This window comes from Grammomys surdaster, unplaced genomic scaffold, assembly GCF_004785775.1.
Source record: "Grammomys surdaster isolate TR1022 unplaced genomic scaffold, NIH_TR_1.0 126185, whole genome shotgun sequence".
Classification (NCBI taxonomy): domain Eukaryota; kingdom Metazoa; phylum Chordata; class Mammalia; order Rodentia; family Muridae; genus Grammomys; species Grammomys surdaster.
In genome coordinates this window covers 3,459,487-3,482,449 of record NW_021620991.1, presented here as the reverse complement: position 1 = coordinate 3,482,449, position 22,963 = coordinate 3,459,487, and the positions used below count along the sequence as shown (strand labels likewise).

General features: G+C 52.8%; 2 protein-coding genes across 6 annotated transcripts in view; one reads left to right on the top strand and one right to left on the bottom strand.

Moving 5' to 3' along the window:
• Positions 1-13,461, bottom strand: part of Espn (espin) — a 31,692-nt gene extending 18,231 nt beyond the window's left edge. For 4 of the 5 annotated variants that reach the window (XM_028757891.1, XM_028757893.1, XM_028757894.1 and 1 more), the window contains exons 1-3: positions 13,159-13,452; positions 10,149-10,342; positions 48-234 (exon numbers count right to left, since the gene is read on the bottom strand). In XM_028757891.1, coding sequence (XP_028613724.1) covers positions 48-234; positions 10,149-10,342; positions 13,159-13,452 — 675 coding nt within the window. Of the gene's footprint in view, positions 1-47; positions 235-10,148; positions 10,343-13,158 lie in introns of all 5 variants that reach the window. The other variant, XM_028757892.1, reaches the window with a different exon arrangement.
• Positions 13,462-18,902: 5,441 nt separating this feature from the next.
• Positions 18,903-19,963, top strand: Hes2 (hes family bHLH transcription factor 2). The gene is made up of 4 exons (XM_028757783.1): positions 18,903-19,066; positions 19,174-19,269; positions 19,498-19,597; positions 19,680-19,963. The coding sequence occupies exons 1-4, from the start codon at positions 19,022-19,024 to the stop codon at positions 19,910-19,912; spliced, it is 474 nt and encodes a 157-aa protein (XP_028613616.1). The 5' UTR covers positions 18,903-19,021; the 3' UTR covers positions 19,913-19,963.
• The last annotated feature ends 3,000 nt before the right edge of the window (positions 19,964-22,963 follow it).

The window sequence follows — 22,963 nt, the reverse complement described above, 5'->3', positions numbered from 1 at the left end:
GCCCCGCCCACCCCCAGCGCTGTCCCGCCCGGTGGTCCTCAACTCACCAGCCACACCAGGACTGGGTTGTGGCCCATCTGCGCCGCGGCATGCATGGGCATCATGCCATCTTGGGCGCGCAAGTACGGATCTGCACCGCATTCCTGCACAAGGTACTTCGTCACTTCCAGGTGGCCCTCCTGGCACGCCAGGTACAGGGGCGTGGCACCGTTGTTGGTTTGGGCATTCACTCCCCTGCAAATAGGTAACACCCAGTGTGGGCTCTAGATGCCCGCTGCACTCTTGTCAAACGCCTCCTTCCCACCCTAGCCTGGCTCTCTGGAGTGCTGAAAGTGGGCAGGTGACAAAGAGGCTTTGTCACAGGTTGTCCCTGAGTTCTTTGGCTCAGTCCTACACTACTGTCCTCAGACTACTTTTCCACTTTCTGTCCCTCCTTATTTATTTATTTATTTATTTATTTATTTATTTATTTATTTTATTTTTAGACAAGGTCTTTCTAGTGAAGGCTGTCCTTCACTATGGAGGCTGGCCTCGAACTCACAAAGATCTGCTTGCTTCTGACTCTTGAGTGTTGGTATTAAAGGCAGGCATCATCGTGCTCCGCTAAAACTTATTTTATTTACTTACCTTTTTATTGGTTTTATTTTTTCCTTTTATTGAAACTGGACTCTTTTACCATAAATTATGTATTTTTTTTGTGTGGGTGTATGTGTGTGTGTGTGTGTGTATGAAGCATGGCACAAGGCAGTCAGAGGGCAGCTTTGGGGAGTCAGTTGTTCTGTCCTTCAACCATGTTGTTCCTGGGGATGGAACTTAGGACATCACGCTTGGCCACAAACCCAGCCAACACCTTTACCCTTTGTACTGTCTCACAAGCCTTAGACCCACCCTTTTGTTGGTGTCTATAAGGACATGATTACCTGGTTTCTTCTACCTTCTCAGCCACAGGAGCTATCACTGTGTACCCCCACACTTGCTGTTTGAACTCAGTGTCTCCCCATTTGAAACATTCTTTCCTCAAGACTGGGACACACCCCTCCTCCCTGAAACCTCCCTGTCCTTTCTCCTCATACCCTCTGGAGGCCCCTCCCACCTTGGCCCAGTTCCTTTGGTGGCCTGGTATGCTTGGTTAGCTATAACTGCTACTGGCCTGGGCCTCCCCCAGGAAACTGATTTCCTAGAAGGCAGGGCTGGAGGTTTTCAGTTAAAACGCAGCACGCCCAGTTAAATCTGAACTTCAGATGGACATTACGTGATGTTCTAGCCTTTGTGAAGTACTGCATCCAGGGCAACCTGGGTTTCACAGTAGATGGTTTTAATTATGTGTATGTATCTGTGTGAGGGTTTGTGTATATGAACACAGGTAGCTGCAGAAGCTAGAGGCATAAGATTCCCATAGGGTGGAATCGCAGATGGTTTTGAAACTCAAACTTGGATTCTCTGCAACAGCAGAAAACACTCTTAGCCACTGAGCTGTCTCTCCAACACCCTGAGTTTCAGTGTTAATCTTCTGGCCTCAGAGTCACTCACTATATATTGGACACTTAACTCGGAATATGGTACTAGCAGGTATATCTTTCTTTCATTTTAATTAATTAATTAATTAATTCTTAGGGTTTTTTTTTTGAAGCAGGGTTTCTCTTTGTAGCCCTGGCTGTCCTGGAACCTGTTTGTGGATGAGGCTGGCCTCAGACCCAGCGATCCACCTGCCTCTGCCTTCTGAGTGCTGGGGTTAAAGGCATGTTCCATCATGGCTCTTTTTTTAATGTTTTAAAAGATTTATTTATTTTATTCGTATGAATGTTTTGCCTATGTGCATGTGTGTGCACCACAGAGGTCAAAAGAGGACATCCTATTTTCTGAACTGGTTGTTACAGATCGTTGTGAGCCTCTGGGTGCTGGGGAATCAAACTTGGGTCCTTCACAAGAGCAGCCAGTGATCTCAACCACTGAGCCACCCCTCCACCCTGGACAAGTCCTGTTGTTATTCCTGCTTTGGAGAATGGTAAATGCGTTAGGAACACACATGTATCTGTGGGATGTACACCTGTGGAATGTGGCTCACAGCAGGCACACAGATAGTGACGTGAAGATGAGCAGGTGGGACTTGGGCTCAGTGTCCCGTGATGGTCTAGCTTTGGATTGTTACTAATCTTATCCTTGCTTCTCCAGCCCAGCCCTAGTGGGTACCAGGGATCCAGCCCCACAGCTGGAACGCCTTTAAAGAGTGCTGAATCTGCTCTGGCTAGGAGGCTGGTAAGGCCTTGGACTGCCCAGGGTGCAGTTACCAAAAAGGAACACTGGGTGGAGCCATAAGCTACTCCAGACCCATCACCTGCTCATTCAGGTCTATATACTCAAGCTCGGGGTCCATCCTGATATTCTGTGATTACATCACAGGACTCTCCAGTCTTTCAAATTCCCACCCAAAATTATCCTCCCTAGCTAAATATCCAGAGTGTCAATCGGGCCCGTTAAGTCCCTCCCTCATTTATCCAATGGTCTCCATGTTCCTCCTCCTCCTCTATCTGGCTATGCACCATCCCCTTGTCACTGCAACATGATTTAGGTCCCCACTTCTACCGAGACAAGCATGCCTTCCTTTCCTTACCCATCACCCTCTCAGAGGCCCTGCTCCTCTACCTACATCCCTGACCCCGATGGCTCTCTCCCAGGTCGTATACCTCTCCCCCATCCCCTTAGTCCCCATTTCTTGTCTCTCCTGACTCCTTCCCTGACCCTGACACGAGGCCATCACTTACTGATCTCGTGTTGAATCTGGCTCTTTAGATGTCTGGGGCAGTGAGATACCACAGCAGGCTGTCCTTTAGCGTGACACACCCATGTGAAGAGCAAAGTGAGGTGTAGGGCTGCCCACTCAACCTTACAGTGCCTTTCCAGCATGTGAAATGTTCCAGACTCAGCAACATGCACATGCACACTCACACGTGTGTGTGTGCGAGCGCTCACAAGCGTGTGCGCACATGCACACACCGAGCATCCTGGCACACTTCTTTCACTCGGAGGATCACTGAGAATCTGGACTACACAGTAAAACTCCATATCCAAAACCCTAAACTAAAATGAAATGGAAAATAAAAAACAGGTCCTGCCTGGATGATACAGGGCAGGCAAAAGACCCAGCCGTTAGCCACACACCCTTTTAAAGAACCCTGCTGGATCATGGCTCCATCCTACAATCCCAGTGCCATCCTCGCCCCCACACACTGACTGGTGTGTCAGAACGGCCTGCTGAATATTTCATGACCGACACTCAGCAGCCTGAATTATTCACCCCCCACCCCTGTAACCAAGGCATGATCAGTGCTGGGGTCCTGGGGATTAGAGGCTAAAGAGGGTGACCCTCTAGGGCTTGCTGGGTTTTTAGGGTGGGAAAGGCAGTTTACTCAACAAAGAAAGCTGGACTCACTGTGAGCCTTGCCCTTCCAGCACCTTCTAGTTGGCAGGTAGCCAGCATCTAGAAGTATCCAGCTACCTAGAAGGAACTGGGCAGCAGAAGGCATTGGTACCCACATCCTCCCGCAAGCTGCTGGCTGCCACTCCCAGCAGAGCCCTGGCAGAGAATAAAGGCACCCCATTATCACCAGCATGTCAACTTCTGCCCTCAAGACTCCTATTGAGGAGTGGGAGACGCAGGGCATGGGGCAACTCTGCTGATGGGCCACAAGAAAAGGGGCAGCCAGTTCTTGTCTTGCTTTGCATAGAGGTAAGAAAAATGCAGGCTCCCTGACTCACTGAAGAAAAGCCACAAAGCTATCCATAGACGGAAGGAAAGAGCTCAGCCTGGTCTACGTAGTGAATTCAGGGCCAGCCAAAGTTACACAGAGAGACCCTGTCTTAATTTAAAAAAAAAAGATTATTGACTGATAACAGCTATTTTTAATTGAATAGTTACTCCCCAAGCCCAGCAATTAGGGAGTTTCACACCCTCTCCCATCAGATCCTTTTTTATGGTCTTGAGGGTGGGTTTTAACACTGTTCCCCTTTCTCACAAAGGCAGGGAGAACTAAGATCATTTGATACAAAATAGACAAAGCTATGTTGTGAGTCAGCCAGAGAGAGAAAGAGAGAGAGAGAGAGAGAGAGAGAGAGAGAGAGAGAGAGAGAGAGAACGAGAACAGGTGCAGCTGTGCTGTGTCCACACCTTTCTTATCTGTCTGTCTCTGGGCACAGCCCTCTATCCTCCTCTCAGGCACCCCTTTACTAGTGAGCTCAGGTATGCATGGGCCGGGGAGTATGACAAGGGTGCAAGTCCCACCTCCCTCAAGCTGGGTCACAGTGTCCCTTTCTGGATTCTCAGATCTATGGTTGAGATGCCTCTTCTTTGTATGACAGGATGAGCCAGGACCTGTGGTCCCGCCAGACACATGGCAGGCTAGTCTGTGTGTGTGTGTGTGTGTGCATGTGCATGCACGTGCGTGTGTGTGCTTGCCTGCCTCTCCTTAGCTCCTAGACTCCACTTACTACTTCTCCCCAGTCACTGTGTAAGATCCCAGCACAGGCCCTTTGCCCTCTCCAGCCTCAGTTTCCTCCTAGGTAAGTGGGTATTACTCCTCAGCCTCTCATAAGCTTCTGTGCTCAACCTTAAAGCAGCTTGTAATGCTGAATCAAGTGTCTTCTGGGGGGCAGCGATCCTGGGTCCTCTGAACGGCCGCCCTCTCCTGCGTCTCACATACCTGGTGCAGTCTCAATCCCAAAGCCATGGTTCAGTTACTACCTCACCCGACCGGCTGAACCCTGCTCACCACCGGGGGCCCCTTCCCAGCACCTGCTCCTTTGCTGCCCACCTGTTCATTTGTGCACAGAACAGCTTCTGAAACTCTCTAAATGTTCCCATGCTGCCTCCGTGTCAGCCATGTTGGGAAAGGACAAGCTGTCTCCTGTCTCTCCTGAGACAGGGTTTCACGCACTCCAGGTTAACCTAGAACTCAAAGTGTAGTCAAGGATAGCCCTTGAACTTTTGATCCTGTGGTCACAAGCCTGGACTGCCACTCTGCTTATATGGTGCTGGGTTTGCAACCCAGGGCTTCGTGCATGCGAGGCAAGCAAGCATTCGACCACTGAGCCACACTAAAAAGATATTCATTCACTCATATTCATATTCTCTCTCTCTCTCTCTCTCTCTCAAGGTTTATTTATTTATATGAGTATACTGTAGCTGTCATCAGACATCAGACAGACCAGAAGAGGGCATCAGATCCCATTACAGATGGCTGTGAGCCACCATGTGGTTGCTGGGAATTGAACTCAGGACCTCTGGAACTTAACTGCTGAGCCATCTCTCCAGCCCCTTCTTTTTCTATTTTTATTATTTTTATGTTATGTGTATGTGTGTATACTATTTTTACTTTAAGGTTTATTATTTTTATTTTATGCGTATACGTGAGGGCCCAAATGTTTGTATGTGCACCACATGCAGGCAGGTACTCACAGAGGGCAGCAGAGGGCACCTGATACACTGGAACTTGAATTATGAGTGGTTGAGAGCCACCATGTGTCCTCTGCAAGAGCAGCCAGTGCTCTTAACCACTGAGCCATCCCTCCAGCTCCACTACCCTCCTTCTGGACCCTAACCACTGGAGTTTGAAAACTCTGCTCCAAGATATCCTGCTGCTATGAGGAGCCCTAGCAATGATCTTAGCTCAGAAGTAGTTTGTAATTTTCCTCCTGGGGAATAAAAGGTGATTTGATCAAAGAGATTATGAAAGCCACTCTGTCAGAAAAAGGAATGTAATCTATTTCTGAGGGCTTCTTAGAAATCTGTTCAAACTTATACCAGCATACAGCTAGCACTGCCACAAAACAAAACAAAACAAGGTGTGAGCAGTCAGGCTATGGTCAAGGGGAAAATTCTTACTCTTCTGCTGCCAGGAACATCTGCCCTAAGGGAGGTCAGAGAGAGTCCTCACACACAAGGTGTTTGTCCGTCACAACTCCTATTTAAGCTAAGAGCTTGGCCCAGGGAGGAAAAAACCACAGCCTTGTTTTAAGGAAGGTACCAGACCAGTTAGCTCACTGGCATCCCGGTCCACCAGCAAGCCTGGCTCATTGTCAGGTTGACAGCAATGAGAATCACCTAGGAGACCCCTCCGGTGAGATCTAAGGACGGTTACAGAGAGGTTTAACTGAGGTCGGAAGTGACCCCATGGTCTGGGGTCCTGGGCTGTTGGAAATTGGAAGAAAGTGGGGAGCCAGCTTGAGCACCACATTCACCTCTCTGCTTCCCGACTGGACATGTCACCTCAGAATTCCTACTGACTTGCCTGCCCCTCCCCTCCCCAGTAACGGACTCTTAAACTACAGGTCAAATGGTTCTGCTAGTTGCTTTTGTTAGGTTGTTTGTCACGGGAACGGAAACAATGTATACACCTCTGACATCTGACATTTCCAGCGCTTGTTTGTGTCTCTCCCATCCTCCACTAGACTCTCAATGAAGCAGCTGAGGCCACGCCCCAACAGCGTAGCCCTGCCGTGGCCACGCCCCCACAACAGAGCTCTGCCATGGCCACGAAGAAGCCTTTCCTGTCTCTCTCAACTTAAAGGACACCCCCACGGCTTCCTACCAAACATTCCACTTTTACTGCATAAAACATATCTCCTTTGTATTTTTCTATTCATTTTAGTTCGTTCCCTGAACACATATGCTTATGACAGACCTGCAAACCGATACACCTGTGAATCGAAGAGTTTCTCCCAAGCTGGAAGAACTATATCCCCAGTGCTGGTGGGCTGGGCCTATTTGTGAGTGAGTGTATACGTGGAAAGAAGCAGCCAGGCCAGGAGCTCTGTGCCCACCGTGGCCTCCGCTTCTCAGGTGGAGTGTGTGCACTTGCCAAATGGGTAGAGGGAGATGAAGAAGAGAGGTTCCATCTAAAGCCACAGGCAGTAACCTGTCACCAGGCATAGACCCAGGATTCCAGACTCCCCATCCATCAGCAAACAAAGGCGCAGCTGCGTGGGAGGCACTGGGCACACATGGAGAGAGAGATAAAGCTCGTAGCTTCATTAGTCATGGGGTCCAACAGCAAGAAAACACACACAGACGTGTAGGACACTGTCCAAAGATGATAAGAGCCCAGGAGCCTGAGAGAAAGACCCCAGATCCTTCCCCTCTCTCCAGTCTCAAAGCTCAAAGTCAGGGTGAAGCCCAGGCCCCGCTCCAGCAGCCCAAAGCAGACATGGCAAAGATGTGGGGGATGGGGTTGGGGTGGGGCACTTGGATGCAAGAACGCTGTTAGAAGCAAAGATGTCTGCCAGTCCCGTGAGCCTTTTCAGTTGCCTCAGGTGGGGCTGCAGACACTATATGTACCATGAATTAATTACTTGTGTCCCTGTCCAGGACTGTCAGCCCACCCGTCTCCCTCACTCAGAGGCAATAGCCCTCAGGACTCCCAGATTAGGGGTCTCCTTTCTGCAAGGTACTCAGAGGAAAACCCCCTAGGGCTGGAGGGAGGTGTTCTATGGTAACTTCCGTTTCTGGAAAGATTCAGTCCAATGAACTGGGGTAGACTAGAGACAAGAGTACAGTGTGTTCCTGCAACCTCAAGCTCTCTGCAACGCCCCAAGGCATATACCCTCGTTCACGAGGCCCTTCCCAAAGCTGCCCAGCCCTCCAGATTCTCTGTAACCTGTCAGCACCATGGCCCATGGCTACCCACAGTCTCCCTGGGCAGGATCGGGTTTCCCACGGGTAGGGATGGCACCCTTCCTCCCTCGCAGAGGCACCAGAGAGAGCTGAGCCCTTGTGAATAATTTACAATCCTTCACAGCAGGCCTGGAAGCCCAAAGAGAGAAGGGAGCCACAGCTTCAGGGCTAGGCTGTGGGGTCCTCTTATTGGACTCTGTGGCCCTGGAGAACCCCACTCCCAAAGACAGAGGTTACATGGGCACACCAGCCCCTGAACCCAATTCCTAGTATTCCCTCTTGCCTGAGCTCTGCCTGGCATCCATACAAAGGTCCCTTCTTATCAACCTGGTGACAAACCACGGCAGGGATGGGAACCCAGGTCCTCTGTCTAATTCCTTGAGATTCATGGTGACTCCTGGACAGTCTGGCAGTCTCTCAAAGAGGTCATCTGGCACAGACTCAGCCCCAGGGCCCAATCTTACTCAGCACCTGGCATGGCTTGGGAGGGGTCAGGGTATCCAAGGGCTTTAACTCACAGTGGTGACGGCGGTGCTGGAGTCTTCTTGCACGTGGGAATCTTGGCCCATGAAGGAGTCTAGGCTTGTCATTAGTGGGCTTTTCGCTAAGGTGGGCCAAGGAGCTAGTGGTTTTCATTAGAACCCAAAGAGTAGGCTTGGTGACCAGGACACTGCCACCAACCTGTACCTCTAGCTACACTGTGTTTGAAGGAGAACATCTACAGTACATGACCTGTCATCTTAGGAACTCAGTGTCCTGTGCTTCAAGTGAGGGAGTGTGACGGGTACATCAGAACCACAGCCTTGGGGCTGAGGACTTGCCACAGATATGGCCGGGCTCTAATCTGAAGTGTCTAACAGGAGTCTGGGCCAAAGCTTTCTAGGGCCACCGATGGTGGCAGGTCAGAGCCCACACTCAAAGGACTCTGGGGCCACTGACCTGCACAGGCCTTTCAGCCCCGCCTTCCTGAATACAAAGGCTTCACTTCAGTGGCCACCAAATGGCTATGCAGAAAAGCTACATCAGCAGAGCTCCTGTCGGCTCACCCACCCAATGTCAGTCAGGGAAACTCTTGCCAGAAGCCAAACAGGCTTGGCCTGCCTGTCCAGAGCTAAAGAGACCACTGGTGCCCGCCCTTCTAGGACAATGTCCACATCAGTCTGTCCTATGTCACATGGCCATACTGGCCTCCAGTATGGTCCCTCATGGACAGTGGGCCTGAGGCCACTTCAGAAGTGGATCAGTGATGGTTCTAACCCTCTCATCTTGGAGCTGTTTTCCTCCAGAGTCTGGTTCCACCTACTTAGCAGACGGTCAGAGCCCTGAGACAGTCTAGGCCTGGTCCTGGGAGTAGCCGCTGGCAACCTAAACCTTCAGGAGAAACCCATGTTCTTTCCCTGTGGCCTCTGTCCCCATGGCACAACTAAAACCTGGCTGCCTCCTTCCCCAGGCTGTCAAGGGTCACTCTGCTCTGTGGTGACTCTGTCTTTTACACAACACTCCCCTACCCCCGCATCCTTACCCCTCCCTCCATCCAAGGAGCTCCCAGCCATTTTGACTGGGGTCCCAAGAAGGCTTAGAAGGTTCCCCATCAGTGGCAGGAATGGGTTGAGAAGCCACAGAACTGGAAGATTCTGTAGAGGTGGCCTGCGCAGGGCTCTGGGGATAGGGAGGGATCCAGAGGCTAAAGGGCAGCTGTCTCCTAACTATCCTCTACCTGCCAAACTCAGGTCTAGGAGGCGCCCCTGACTCATCTCTCCACAGACAGTAGTCTTAGAAACGAGCACAGAGCAGAGCTGGGGCTGGCCACCTGCTGCAGCCCAGCGAGTGACTTTGGCCTGCATGCCCCGTATACTAAACGCAACTATATGCTATCAAGGGAGCTGGCGTGAGGAGCAGAGGCCGTGGTCCAAGTGGACTGGGTGAAGGGAGGTGTTTGACTTTGGCTGGATCTGTCTTAGGCCTAGAGATCTGAACCCCAGTCGGTCGCTGAATCAGGCACTGCTAGAGACTGCAGCAGCCTCCAGGTACGCCTCAGAGCCTTGGCCTCTGTACCCAGAGACCTCCTTAGGAGAAAAGTCCTAAAGTGACGTGTGGTAGCACCAGCCTGTAATGTCTGCCCTCAGGAAGTAGCAGGCATGGTAGTCACTCAGGAGGTAGAGGCAGGCAGATCTCTGTGAGTTTGAGGCCACCCTGGTCTACACAGTACGTTCCAGGCCAACCAAGGACGTGTCTCACCAAAACAAAACAAACAAATAAACAAATAAATAAAAGGAAGAAAAAGAAAAATATATAGATCAGGAATTCAAGGCCCAAATCCTTTACTTGTTAGCAAGTTTGAGGCCAGCCTGAGCTACGTAAGGTCCTGTTTAAAAATCCTGCCCTGAAAGTGGAGCTCTGTGGTGGACTTCTTGCATGGGCAAGGTCCCGGATTTAATCCCCAGCACCAAAACAAAGCAACAATGTGAAAGAAAGTCCTTACTCAGGGTAATGCCCAACGAGAAGCTTCATGGAGGGAAGGTCTCCTTTGGCGGCAGCATAGTGGATAGGCAGGGCACCCGTGTCTGTGGTGATGGCAGAGTTTGCGCCACCCTGGTACAGCAACCAGTTCACCACGTCCGGGTGGCCAAAGCGGGCAGCCAGATGCAGGACTGTGGCACCAGAATTATCTTTTTCCTGCGGAAGAGAGCTCATTAGAACCCTACAGTCCAAACCTGTTCTTGCCAGGCGCTCAGCCCACTGCCAGCCTCTTTCGGGCAGGCCGCAAGTCCGTGTGCTTGAGCTAAGCCTAGCTTAGCAAGCTTTCGGGGTGAACTAGATCCCAGGCTTGTGAAGCCTGCCTCTGTCCTTAGGCAACTCCTGGTTGGCTTTGAACCTCAGGTCAGAGGCAGCAACGCCATGTAGGTCCCTTAGAGGCCTTCAGGGCGTGATGGAGAGTTGCTAGGACACAAGAGGCTCCCAAAACAGAAGTTTCATAGCAGGAGTCTGAACACAGGCCTGGCACCCAGGAAACACCCGAGCGAATGGGAATATTTCGGGGCGGAGTAAGGCCAGGAGAGATGACTAGCCCAGTGTCCACCAGGCTGGCATTAGGATCTCCCTGCTTCCAACTCTTGTTCTTCCTCTTCCTCATTCCTTGGTGTCCCTTGGAAGGGACAAAGGCTTCCATCTTGGTACACCTCCAATGACCCAACCCCCACACAAGGAGCTGCCCTCCCAGAGACTCCCATGCACATGGCTTCAGGAACAAGCTGTGTCCTGTGCTGTGGAGGAGGAGGTTACTGGGCACTGGTGGGCAGGGCCTGGGGCAGCCAGCCAATGGTGTAGGTGTGTACTAGCGGCAGTTTCCTTGAGAGGCTAGGTGAAACCCCTACAGATACCCTCTGGGTTCAGACCTGTTTTTCTACTGTGTCTCTCTTTGGGGAAGGTGCTGTCCATGGGCAGGGAGAGAAGCTTCAGCACCCCAGATCTCTGGACTTGGGTTGCTGCATTTGAGACTGGCACTATTCCAGGATCTGACAACGTGTTTCTCTCAGCATCAAGCACATAGACATCGGAGATGGTCAGGATTAGGAGAAAGTCTGGAGAATCTGAGAGGTCACTAGGAAGTAAGGTCTCTCCTCCTCTCCCTGCAGGGAGAGGATGCCACAGAGACACATGTGGCCAAGGCACAGAGACTCTGAGGTAAGAGAGTCTCAGCAGGAAGACCCTAGAGCTTCCTGATAGAAGAAAAGGATGCCGGGGGCAGGCATGTCATCCATGAGGCTCTGGAGGCAGAGAGGATCATGGGACAGAAAGCAAGTGGCAAGAAGGGACTAAGGTAGAGGCCAGAGTTCCCTCCTGTGTGTCGCAGGTGCAGGCGTGTGTAGGCAGGCTTACTCAGTCTGTTCCCCGGAGCTCAGGCATGGGCAGCTAGAGGTAGCCTCAGCAAGACCACAGTGATGAAGGGCTGGTACCTTAGTTCTTGAGGAAGACCTTCTCTCTCCACTGGCCTTAGGGATATAGACCTGAGGCTCTAGGGCATCTCTGTTGCTCAAGGCTTCTGCATAAGGATGGCAATATGAAGTCAGTGACCTGAGATGAAGGTACTACCAGCTGGGTAGGCCTTGGGAGCCTCGTGTGCTGGGGCTCACAGCCTAAGCTTATCTCCGGGCCGGATAGAACCAGAGATTGAGGTCAACTCTCCAACTCGGTTCTGCCCCCGGCTTCCTGGGAGTAGAGGACAGGACATTTGATAAACTAGGCACAAGGTTACTCATTCCTTCCACCTCCTCCGTGATGATAAGGGAGGCTTCTGGCCAGTGCTGGGCTTGGGATCGGGAGGCAGGCACCTCCCAAGAGAGAGCATGTGGACCATGAGGAGGAGTGGACCATGTGGCTGCGGGCCACAAGGCCAGGAACTCTTGATAACAAGGCCAGGAGATAAGGGAAGGAGAGAATCTTTCAGAAAGATGGGAAGGTGTTGTTTGCCCCCCAAGGACAGCAGGTGGGAGCTGTATTGGATTTTGCTAGGCCCCTGCTAACTAGATTGAAACTGGCCCTCACCCCTTCGATGTGCAGTTAACCCAGGGGTCTGTTTTTGATTGGTTGGTTGATTTTGTCTCTTTAAAGACAGGTTCTCACTCTGTACCCCAGGCTGACTTCAAACTCATAGCAATCCTCCTGCCTCAGTCTCCCAAGTGCTGTGATTATAGGTGTGAGCCATTCAGTGGTCACTGCCAGCTGGAAAGCAGTTGTGTGCTTCTTCTCTCAGCTGGCTGCTCAGGTGACCAGAAGATCAACCCAATTCCTTACTTCAGGTCCAGGAGACCATCTAGGCCTGGCCTGGTGGCCTTCCATCCCCATCCCTCTCCATCACCCTGGTCTCCTCAGCCTTCCTCCAGCACAACAATGTTCACACCACAGGACGTTTCCCTCCTTTTCTCTGTGCTGAGGACTCCCCCTGGCAGGTCACACTCCTCAATGTCACCAGGTGGTTATTCCAGGCACAAAGATGGCAGGTTGGGCTGAGAAGTCGTCCACTTATGCCCTGAGGAGAGCTCCTCACCTCATACCTTTGTCCTTGACTTAGTGGTGATCTCCATCTTGGCCTGCGGTGATTTGTGAGACCCTATCTATTCTCACTCTAGACCTGAGCCTGGTGGCCATGGGCTTCTAATTCGGCAGCTAAGGCCCATCACCGCCCCGCCTTCTTCCACCCTGGGCCACTCCCTCCAGGGAGTGCTTTGCTGGCCCTAAGAGATACCAGCCTAACAGAGTCCAGCTCCTCGTTCCCCCCACCCCCGCCATCCCCCAACTCCAGGGTTCTAATATCAAGCATCAGGAATCTACCCAAGTCCTCAATCTCAAAGGCCCACCTTATCTAAAGCCTTTTGGAAAGAGAAGAGCGCAGGGCTCAGCCTAGCCAGGACTACGTCTATTCCAACCATCTTTGAGCTGCAGGAGGGCTGGAGTCCTCTTTGGGACCAAACCGTCTCTTACTGTGGACTCACCTGCACCCTGCAGCCACCCTGTGTGAGCAGCCACTGCAGGCAAGAGAGGTAGCCTGTGGCGGCGGCGTCATGGGCTGGTGTGGCGCCGTTGCGCGCTCGGGACACGGTTGGGAGGGCGACCTCCTCCACCAGGTAGCGCAGACAGTGTAGCTTGCCCGAGCGGGCCGCATGGTGCACCGGCAGGGCGTCTAGCGGATCGCGCAGAGAAGGCCCCAGCAGGCCGGCGGCGTGCAGGGACCTCAGCACGTCCAGGTCGCCCCGCCGTGCCGCCTGCAGCGCCTGCTCCAGGGCCATGGTGTTGCCCTCGGCGCCGTGACCCGGCACTCAGTGGGTTCTCCGGGGCGTCATGCGGGTGGCCCCAGGCTCGAGGAGCAGCCCCGCGGTGCAGCCGTCGGAGGAGTGCGGACCCGGGAGGCAGAGCGGCTGCCAGCCGGCTCCAGCTCTGCGATCCTGGGCACTCAACTCCAGCTCTGCAGCGCTCTGAGGCGGGGACCCCGAGAGTGCCCACTTAAGCCTGGGTCCCGCCCCCGCCACGCCTCCTCTCTGCCCCGCCTCCCCTGCTCTGAGCCCTCCCCTATCCCCGGCGGGCAACAAGGGTTGGTGCGCACTTTACTAATTTGCTGCGCACAAAAACTGAATAGGATTCTAGTACCCTCCAGACACAGACCCGCTCATTCAGCTGCCCACTGACCAATATGTGTTGTTTCAGGTGCTGAGGACACAAGCCAGCAAGTGACGGCAATTACAAATGTCACTAGAACCTGGCAAATGGGAGATAGAAAATGTTTTGTCACAGGCATCAAGAAGGTGCCTGGTGCTTGGTCAGGTTGGTAAGAAGGCACGTTCCAGGCCAGGGAACTAATCGCCACTGTCCAGAAGTTTAAAAAGTCCCACCAAGTATAGAATGTCAACTGCCCCCCCATGCTCAGGACTTCAAGGTCCCTCTAGAGTATAGAGTCTAGACCCAAGAAAAAGATGGGAGACGGGAGAAGGCAGAAAGAGAAAGAAAGGAGGGAGTCAGCAAAATGATTGGGTAAAGGTGCTTGCTGCCAAGCGTGACGATCTAAGTTCGATCCCGGGGACCCGCATGATGGAAAAAGAACCAGAGCTCCCAAAAATTATCTTCTGACTTCCACATGTACACCATAGCATATGGCCCCTAAGTAAATAAATAAAACGATGGAGGGGGAGACCCTCAAAACCCATACCATCTATTTCCCAAGTAAAAGGACGTCAGGACAAGAGGGCTTTGAACTCTTTGGACCAGGATGCGGAAGACTCTGATTATACAGGCTGGTGTGAGGGGTGGGAGAGTTGACGTGGACTTGAAGACCTGGACTTGCCAAACTTAAGAGACCAGAAATGAGCCGGGCGATGGTGGCGCACGCCTTTAATCCCAGCACTTGGGAGGCAGAGGCAGGCGGATTTCTGAGTTCGAGGCCAGCCTGGTCTACAGAGTGAGTTCCAGGACAGCCAGGGCTACACAGAGAAACCCTGTCTCGAAAAACCAAAACCAAAACAAACAAACAAACAAACAAAAAACAAAACAAAGAGACCAGAAATGAAGGATGAGAGGGCTAGGGGCTATCGGCGAGATGCTCCAGTGCTTTCGTCCAAAGGTCCAAAGAGAGAGTACCACCATTGTGAGTAAAGTCCCTGGGAAGTGCTGGACGGTCCAGGCAGGTAAGCACTAGGGTCAAACTCCCTTAAGGGGCATAGCTGGAAACAGGTCATGGGAGCTGGAGGAGGTAAGGCCTGCTGGACCGGAGCCGAGGCTCCCGGAAAGGAGGGGCTGTGCGAGCCGTGGGAGAGCAGCAAGCATATCTAGCAACCTTGAAACCGCTTGCGCTCTTCCTCTTCTTCTCCCACGCACAGTGGAGGTCAGTCAGAACCCAGCCCCATTCCCCAGGCGATGTTTCAATCACTGCCTAACTCCTACCAGCCAGGGCGGTGCTGGAAATGGTGGAAACGGAAGCTGTTTGCAGAACGCTGAATCCACTTAGAGTGGGTCTCCGGGCAGTCTCAGAGACCATTCTCGTTTTTACCACACGGGGGCGCCATGCACGATGGCCGCCTGAGCTCCCGGGTGAGCTCAAACTTCGTCGTGTTGAGTTCAACGCTCAGTTGAGTTTCTAACCACTTCCGCCTAGCTGGTAAGGCCTCATTCCTCCATAGGACCTGCGGTTACTGAGACCTAGAGTTTCTTTCCAGAGGTTTCTATATTCCTCATAATGCCATAGCTTCGCTGCTGCTCGGCACTTTCTAAATTAAGTACAATAGCATACCCAGTCAGGCAGGTGCCCCTGAAGGCCAGCAAGTGTCAGGGATCCAAACTAAGATGCTAGACCCGGCTTCTACTCCCTTGTAGCTTGAAGTTCTTCCACCCTACAAAGTTGCTGCCTTGACCCTGGACACCTCACGTGTTTGTTTGTTTGTTTGTTTTAATGCAGGGCTCCTGTCCTCAGATGCCTCGGAGTCAGTACCAACTCAGCCAGTGACAACGGCATGAGACAGGTGTTACTACACATCCTGGCTGAATGACCTCTCAGATTCCCCGAGGACACAGCTAATATTCAGACTGGGAGCCCGGTGCTTTCAGCTGTGCCTGTCTGTCTGCCCTTCTACTCCCCAGAGCCCTGTCCAGCAGAGCCCTGTCATGGAGACACAGTACAGAACCCTTACCACTACCCGGGTACTGTGGGTGCCAGGCTCTTCATTCAGATAGTTAATCCTTACAGGAGGTTTTTATTTCGTCCCCCCCACCTCCCAGTGGCTGGCCTTGAACTTGCTAGCATCTCAGGCTGGCCTTGAACTCCTGAATCTCATTCCTTCTTTATGATGCTAGCATTACAGGCAAGAGGGACTCTAAGAAGGGTTCATCTCCCATTTTATAGCTGTGGAAACACAGGCATGAGTGGTTTGTTTTGTTTGTTTGTGTGTGTGTGAGTGTGTGTCACAATTCGTGTGAAGGTCAGAGGTACCCTTACCCACTGAGCCATTTCATGGCCTTTTTTTTTTTTAAAGATTTATTTATTTTATGTATATGAGTACACTGTAGCTGTCTTCAGACACACCAGAAGAGGGCATCAGATCTCATTACAGATGGTTGTGAGCCACCATGTGGTTGCTGGGATTTGAACTCAGGACCTCTGGAAGTGCAGTCAGTGCTCTTAACCACTGAGCCATCTCTCCAGCCCCCACATAGTCTTTTTTAAAGCCTGAGGTGACACAGGTGGGAAGGGGACAAACATGACCGTCTAGTGTGTTCCTCCCTCTGCACCCCAGGAAGGATTTTCTCTCCCACAGCTCCCCTCTGGCTCACCACTCCAGGAGTGAGCGCAGGGTCTCCCTCCTCTCCTCGGAGGGCTTCTCTCCCTCTTCTGGATGCCCTCACCTCCACGCTGGGTGGAAATCAGTTCTCAGGCATCTCCCCTGGTCAAGGACTAGTACATTTCTCAATACCCCAGGAAGGACCAGGGTCGAGTGTGTCCCCGTGGTATTCAGGTCATCCTAGATCCCTGAGAGCCTGAGCCCCACTTTCTGAACACTCTACTACCTCACCCAGGTTCTCTGCTTCTAAAGGACTCCATCTTCCACAGCCCTAGAAAACTCCCAGAATCCTTTGGTTGAAGAGAGGGGTGCATCGCCTAGTTAAAAATCCTTTACAGTGGAGGTGGGCAGGGTAGAGGAGAGAGAGTTAAAAGTGAGGTAACTGGCATAGAACAGGGAGTTAGCTTTCTGCCCTCAAGTCTTCAAATGGTCATCTGCAGCCCTGGAAAGGGATGTCTCCACCCTCACCCTAGGGGCTAGGAGCAGTCTTTGATCGTGTGGGGTGGGCTTGGGAGCACTGAACTGAGTGAGCTGATTGGGCAAGGGGCTCACACATCTCCCCCTCCCCCACTGCCGCCGCCCCCAGACAGGGTTTCTGTCTGTAGCCCGGCTGTCCTGGAACCCACCCTCTCTCTATACCAGGCTGGTCTCAAATTCAAAGATCCACCTGCCTCTGCCCCTCGAGAGCTGGGATTAAAGGCGTGTGCCATCACTACCCGGCTACACGGTTCTTTTTTTAAAATGAAGATTTATTTTCGACGCTGTGTATATGTATTTGTCCTTGTGTAGATTTGTGCATATGACTGCTATGCCTAAGAAGTCCAGAAGAGGGCGCCAGACTCCCCGGAACTGGAGTTACAGGTAGTTTTGAGCAATGCGATCTGAAATGCAGGTCCTCTGCAAGAGCACACTACTCGCTCTTAACCACGGAGCCCTGTAAACTCCATTTTGAGCTCTTAAAAGATAATTAATGACTGACTACGGCAGCCCATTCCTTTAATCCCAGCACTCGGGAAGGCAGAGGCTGGCTGCTCTTTGTGAATTCTAAACTGGCCTGGTCTACATAGGGAGAGGCTAGCCCACGGGCATGCTAGACCTGACTGTGGGAGAGAACCAAGGAATCAGGCAGCCCCAAGGCCTGCTGGGACAAATCCTCATAGTTAGGACAGTTGGGTTGGTGGAAATAAGGAAGCGAAGGTCGAAAACAGCGAGCTCGGAGCTTGTACAAAGTAACTCCTTGGCGGTGGTTGTGGGTCCTCGTATGCCGTAGATAGAAATAGGGCCGAGCGCTCCTGTCCAGCCTGCCCTGGGCCCCTTTCCTGGTGCACTGGCCTCCACCATTTTCGAATGCTTGCTGTGGGACCCTTCCAGGGATTTGGGGACTAGTGAAGGGAATGGGGCTCGATGGCAGGTGGGAGGGGTCCTCCCAGTACCCTGGACAGAGCCCACCCAGTCTCCTCCCCAAAGAGCGCCTCCTCTCTGGTTGTCCGGGTCTCGCCTTCCGGGCCCAAGACTCCCCCCTAAATTGCACCAGGGTCGGAGGAGGTAGCCGTTGCCCGGTCAGCCGACCAAGGGAGGGGAGCCCGCAGCAGATGGGCGGGGGACGCCTGCCAATTTGCAGCAGCAACGGCCACGCGTTGTGGAGGCGTGTCTGGGCCCGCTGGGGCCGAGAGGAGCAGCCGGGGCACACACCCAGGACCGCCTCCGCTCGCCTGTCATATGATGTTGGTCTGTCCCACAGGTGGAATCCCGAGTTCAGAGCCAGTTGAAACGAAGTGAACTCCGTGGACTCTGGTTGACTCTTTTCGGAGAGCGGGGCTCGGGTTTAGTTTTCACAACCTAGAGCCGGGGAAGCAGGCAATTTTTAAGTCAGTGGGGTGCTCTAAATTTTACGGAGCACTTAGAGCCAGGGGTCCAGCGACCCCAGTCTTGGTTCTGGCCGATAGGTCGGAGAAATATTGGATCTTGCAGAGCCTGGATTTCCATGCCCAGCTTAAGGCAGTTGGTAGAACAAATCTCTCCTTTAAAACCTTGTTGTATCTCCCTGAGGTCCCGGGCTGGTAGTTCTGCAGCCGCTGGGGACCTTTTGGCGGCCTAAGGAGGAGCTCGAAGACCGGTGGGCGTGAATGAAGCCAGAGGATGCTGGAGAGGAGGCGAGGCTTGGCTCGACCCACCCTTCCTGTCCAGGGGGTCAGTGCCCGCACATCGCGCGACCCCACCACAGATGGGACTCTGAGGCCAGAGTGGCATCCCTGGGGGACACCACCGACTCATCCTCTCCAGCCCTACCCTGTGCATGGACAAAGGCGGGAGGAGGGAGAGGCGCTGGTCCAACTCAATGGGGGCGGGGCAGAGCTGGGGCGCAGTCCCCTTAAAGCCTAGTGGCTGAGAGTGCGCGCACTTCTTTGGCGCGAGCTTGGGTCAGGTTTTGAACTTGGTTACCGGCTTCAGTTTTCGCTTTGTCTTGCATGGGGGCAAGGATCCTCCACCCTGAGGTAACAGACACTGGGCGCCCTTCGCTTTCCCGCGGAGGATGAGACTTCCTAGAAGAGTAGGGGACGCGGCGGAGCTGCGCAAGGTAGGAACCGGAGATAGGAACTCGTGGCAGGTGGGGTGGGCGATGGCGAGCTTCCTAACTGTGGTCTCTGCGCCCTCCCGCCCTCTCGCCCTCCCGCCTTCCTGCAGAGCCTGAAGCCGCTGCTGGAGAAGCGCCGGCGCGCGCGGATCAACCAGAGCCTGAGCCAGCTGAAGGGTCTAGTATTGCCGCTGCTGGGCGCGGAGGTGAGAGTCTGGGAGCTCAGAAAACAGAAATGGAGAGTCTTGGGGCATCCAGCGAGGCAGGTGGCCCTGCGTGGTCCCGGGGCTTCGTGGGGATCCAAAGACCTCCGTGTGATCTGCGCGATGGAGTGGTAGGGATCACCGCGCGACTGGAGAGCATTTGGGTGCAAGAACGAGGTGCTCAGCTGCCCAGTTTATTGTGGGGTGTCTCTCTTGTCTGACCTGGCGCAGACCTCCCGCTCTTCGAAGTTGGAGAAGGCGGACATCCTGGAAATGACTGTGCGCTTCCTACAGGAGCAGCCTGCATCTCTATCCCCGACTGCAGCGCCTGGTGAGTGACCATGCTCTCCCTGCTCGCCCTCCCGTTTGCACAGTTCTCAGGTCCTGAGTTTCACGCTGCTCTCTGTACGCAGGGCCTTTGGATAGCTACCTCGAGGGTTACCGAGCCTGTCTGGCGCGCCTGGCCTGCGTGCTGCCCGCCTGCAGCGTCCTAGAGCCGGCCGTGAGTGCGCGCCTGCTAGAGCACCTGAGGCAGAGGACTGTCAGTGGTGGCCCGCCCTCACTGACGCCACCACCCGCTCCAGCTCCAGCTTCCTCTCCGCCCGTGCCTCCTCCGGGTAGTCCTGGCCTTTGGAGGCCGTGGTAGGCTCTTGGATGTTCCACAGGCTCCTGCTGCGGGCTGTCTGGGACCTGGGTGGGCTAGATGACGAAGGAAGTTCTCCATGGTGACTGCATCTTCTTACTCACTTTGAGAACAGTCTAGCTCAGACCTCCCTGACAAGAATCGGATGCTGTGACCTGGCTGGGTGATGAAACCTTCAAGGATGGGCTCAGCCAGAGGCGGAAGTGGGGCCGAAGGAAAAAGAGCAAATATGTTCAGGGTGAGGAGGAAGAGACCCAGACTGGAAGAAGTGGTTCTGGCACTGGGCCACCCAGAGCTGCCTCAGCAGGGACACGCCTTGCCATTGTGTGTGGGCAGGAGACCAAAGTCTGGTCTTGAAGCTCACCTGGGCCTGGTGCCGTCATGTGCTAGGATGGGTCACTGCGTTTCCGGCCACGCCTGGATATGCCTCCAGCTCAGCTGGGCTTGTGAACCTCTCCATGAACACAGCAATGACTTGGGGGACTTTGACCACTGAGCAGAGCACTGAGCAAGGCAAGGAACAAGGGCAGTCATTCCTCTGCCCCTAGACTTCCCTTCCCAGTGATCTGTACAAAGGTGGTGCGGGCTCTTTGTTTTAATTCTCTAAGTGTTATTTTTCCCTACAGCAGGCCGGGTGGTCTTGGGATGTGAGGGAAAGGAGGGACAAGAGGGTGGCTTCCCTTTGGTTGTAAGGAAGCCTGAAGCTTTGGAGGAGCTGAACCCAGCCCAGAAGGCAGAGCGAAGGCCCTGGAATGGCAGGGATGCTGGAGAAGCAGAGGAAGGACCACCAGGTAGTAGCAGAGGAAGAGTAAATGCCCTTGCCTGCTTTCTCTGGTAAACCACTCCCTGAATCCAGGCAGCCAGGCTACCAGAAACAACTTGCTCAGAAGTTCTTTCTACCACATGGAAGCCCATCAAGAAAAACTCAGGGAAGGGCCTTCAGATCTCAGGAGTGAGTGCTTCACAGAAAATGGGAGGGTTTGTGGACCACGGTCACTCCAAGTCCATGGGGATTTGCTGAGTATCGCAGCAAGGTTGCTTCTGCTCCAGTCTAGGCTGGGGCCCAGGACACTAGGGAAGGGACAGTCACTATCTGCTTGGCCATGCACATCTGTGGTGAGTTGGGACTGATTTAGGTAGTAGGTGGTGGGGTAGAAGGAAGAAAGACAATAAACATGAAGGGGTGAGGGCTCCCAGAAGTGCTGTGCTGGGCCCAGTTGCCTAGACTATAAGCTTTTGGGAGGCAGGGCAGACATACATCTCCTGTGTATACCTTTGGGTACTGGATACACAGTAGCTGTGCAGTCACAGGATGACTTAAAGGAGTCCATGTAACTGTCTCACACTGTATCCAACCTTAGAAAGCCTGGCTTTTGCTTAGACACCACTCCAGGTTCCTAGAGCAGAGGTTCTCAGCCTTCCTAATGGGCGACCCTTTAATACAGTTCTTTGTGGTGTGGTGACTGCCAGCCATAAAATTATTTTTGTTGCTACTTCACATTGCAACTTTGCTCTTACGAATAATAATGTAAATATCTATGTTTTCTGATGGTCTTAGATGACCCTGTGAAATGACCATTCGACCTCCCCAAAGGGGTCACAACCCACAGGTTGAGAACCACTATCCTAGGCTTGCTCACATATTTGTCCGACCAGGGCACACACACATACGGTCTGGTTTCTTGTTCTCAGTGGAGCAAGTAGAGGCTGAGAAATCATTGGCCCCGGCCCAAACTCACCCAATAAACTCTAGGTTTCTCCTTGGATCTAAAGGGACATCCTCGTGTCTCCACACTTAAGAACTCTCGATACTGGTTTACACAATGAGTTTTCAGCCATCTTTCCCTGTGGAGTGAGACCCTGTCTCAAAGGAAAAAAAAATCTTTCAGCACTGGTACTTTATCTTATTTTGTGGAATGATCTGCCTGCTTCTGTTCCCCGAGTGCTGGGATTAAAGGTGTGCACCAGCACATGCAGCTTAAATTTACTTTGGTCTGTTTCTTCATTTTATGTGTATGCATGTCTTGGTTGCACTACCTTGAGTGCCTTATGTCTGGGTAAGTCATAAGAGGGCTTCAGAGCCCCAGGAACTGGATACAGGTGGTTGCGAGCTGTGGGAATCAAACCGTAATTTTATTTTTGAGATAGAGTTTGACTACATAGCCCTGGCCTGTAACTCACTGAGCTCTGCCGGCCTCTGTCTCTCTCAGGTGCTGGGCGTGCACCACCACACCTGCTCCTCCATACAGGTTTAAACTCCATGGGAACTGACTGACCAGATGCCTTGTCTCAGCCTTTCCTTCTACTTTCTGCTTGTTTTGATTGTCTGTCTCGGTTCTAGTTGTGAGGTGTATTGGCCTGGCTTTAAGTTATTAGGCAAGCAGCCATGGAGTATGTTTGTGTGTGTGTGTGTGTAGGATAAACTGCTGACTCACAGGGCCGTGTGCTCTGGAGAACTGGGGCCCTGGCATGTCCAGGGGGGTGGAGTTCTCAGCCTGAGGCAACAGGCCAGTTTCTTAGTGGAATGTTCTAGAAGACTGGGAAGGTCTAGGCTGATATTCCTAGCTGGGCTGGTGAAGCAGGGATGCCTGAATCCTCTTTCACAAGATGCTTCTTCCTCCTGGCAGCTCCTTCCATGGGCTCAGAGACCTGGGTGTGATGGAGCAGCGTGGTGCCTGTCAGTGTTGAATAGAAGCTGCTTCGGAGAGGCTCTTGTGTGTGAGTGTGAGCAAGCACACATACATGGAGTCCAAGGGTTACTCCTCAGTGCCTCTACTTTTTGTTTGAGAGGCAAGGTCTCTTGTTGGAACTTTTCCAAGTAGGCTAGACTGGGAAGATTCCAGGAACCCACCTGTCTCTCTTGCCCATTTGGCTGTGACTACAAGCACCTGCTACCATGGCTGGCTAAGCAGATATTTTTCTGACTCTAAATAAGTCCATGACTGACCAAGAGCTTTGGGCGTCTGTTCTGAGATGACCGAATGTTGAGTCTAACTCCCTGAGTGGACATCACGCCAGCTGGAGAACAGGTCCCTACGTCTCATATAACTCCAG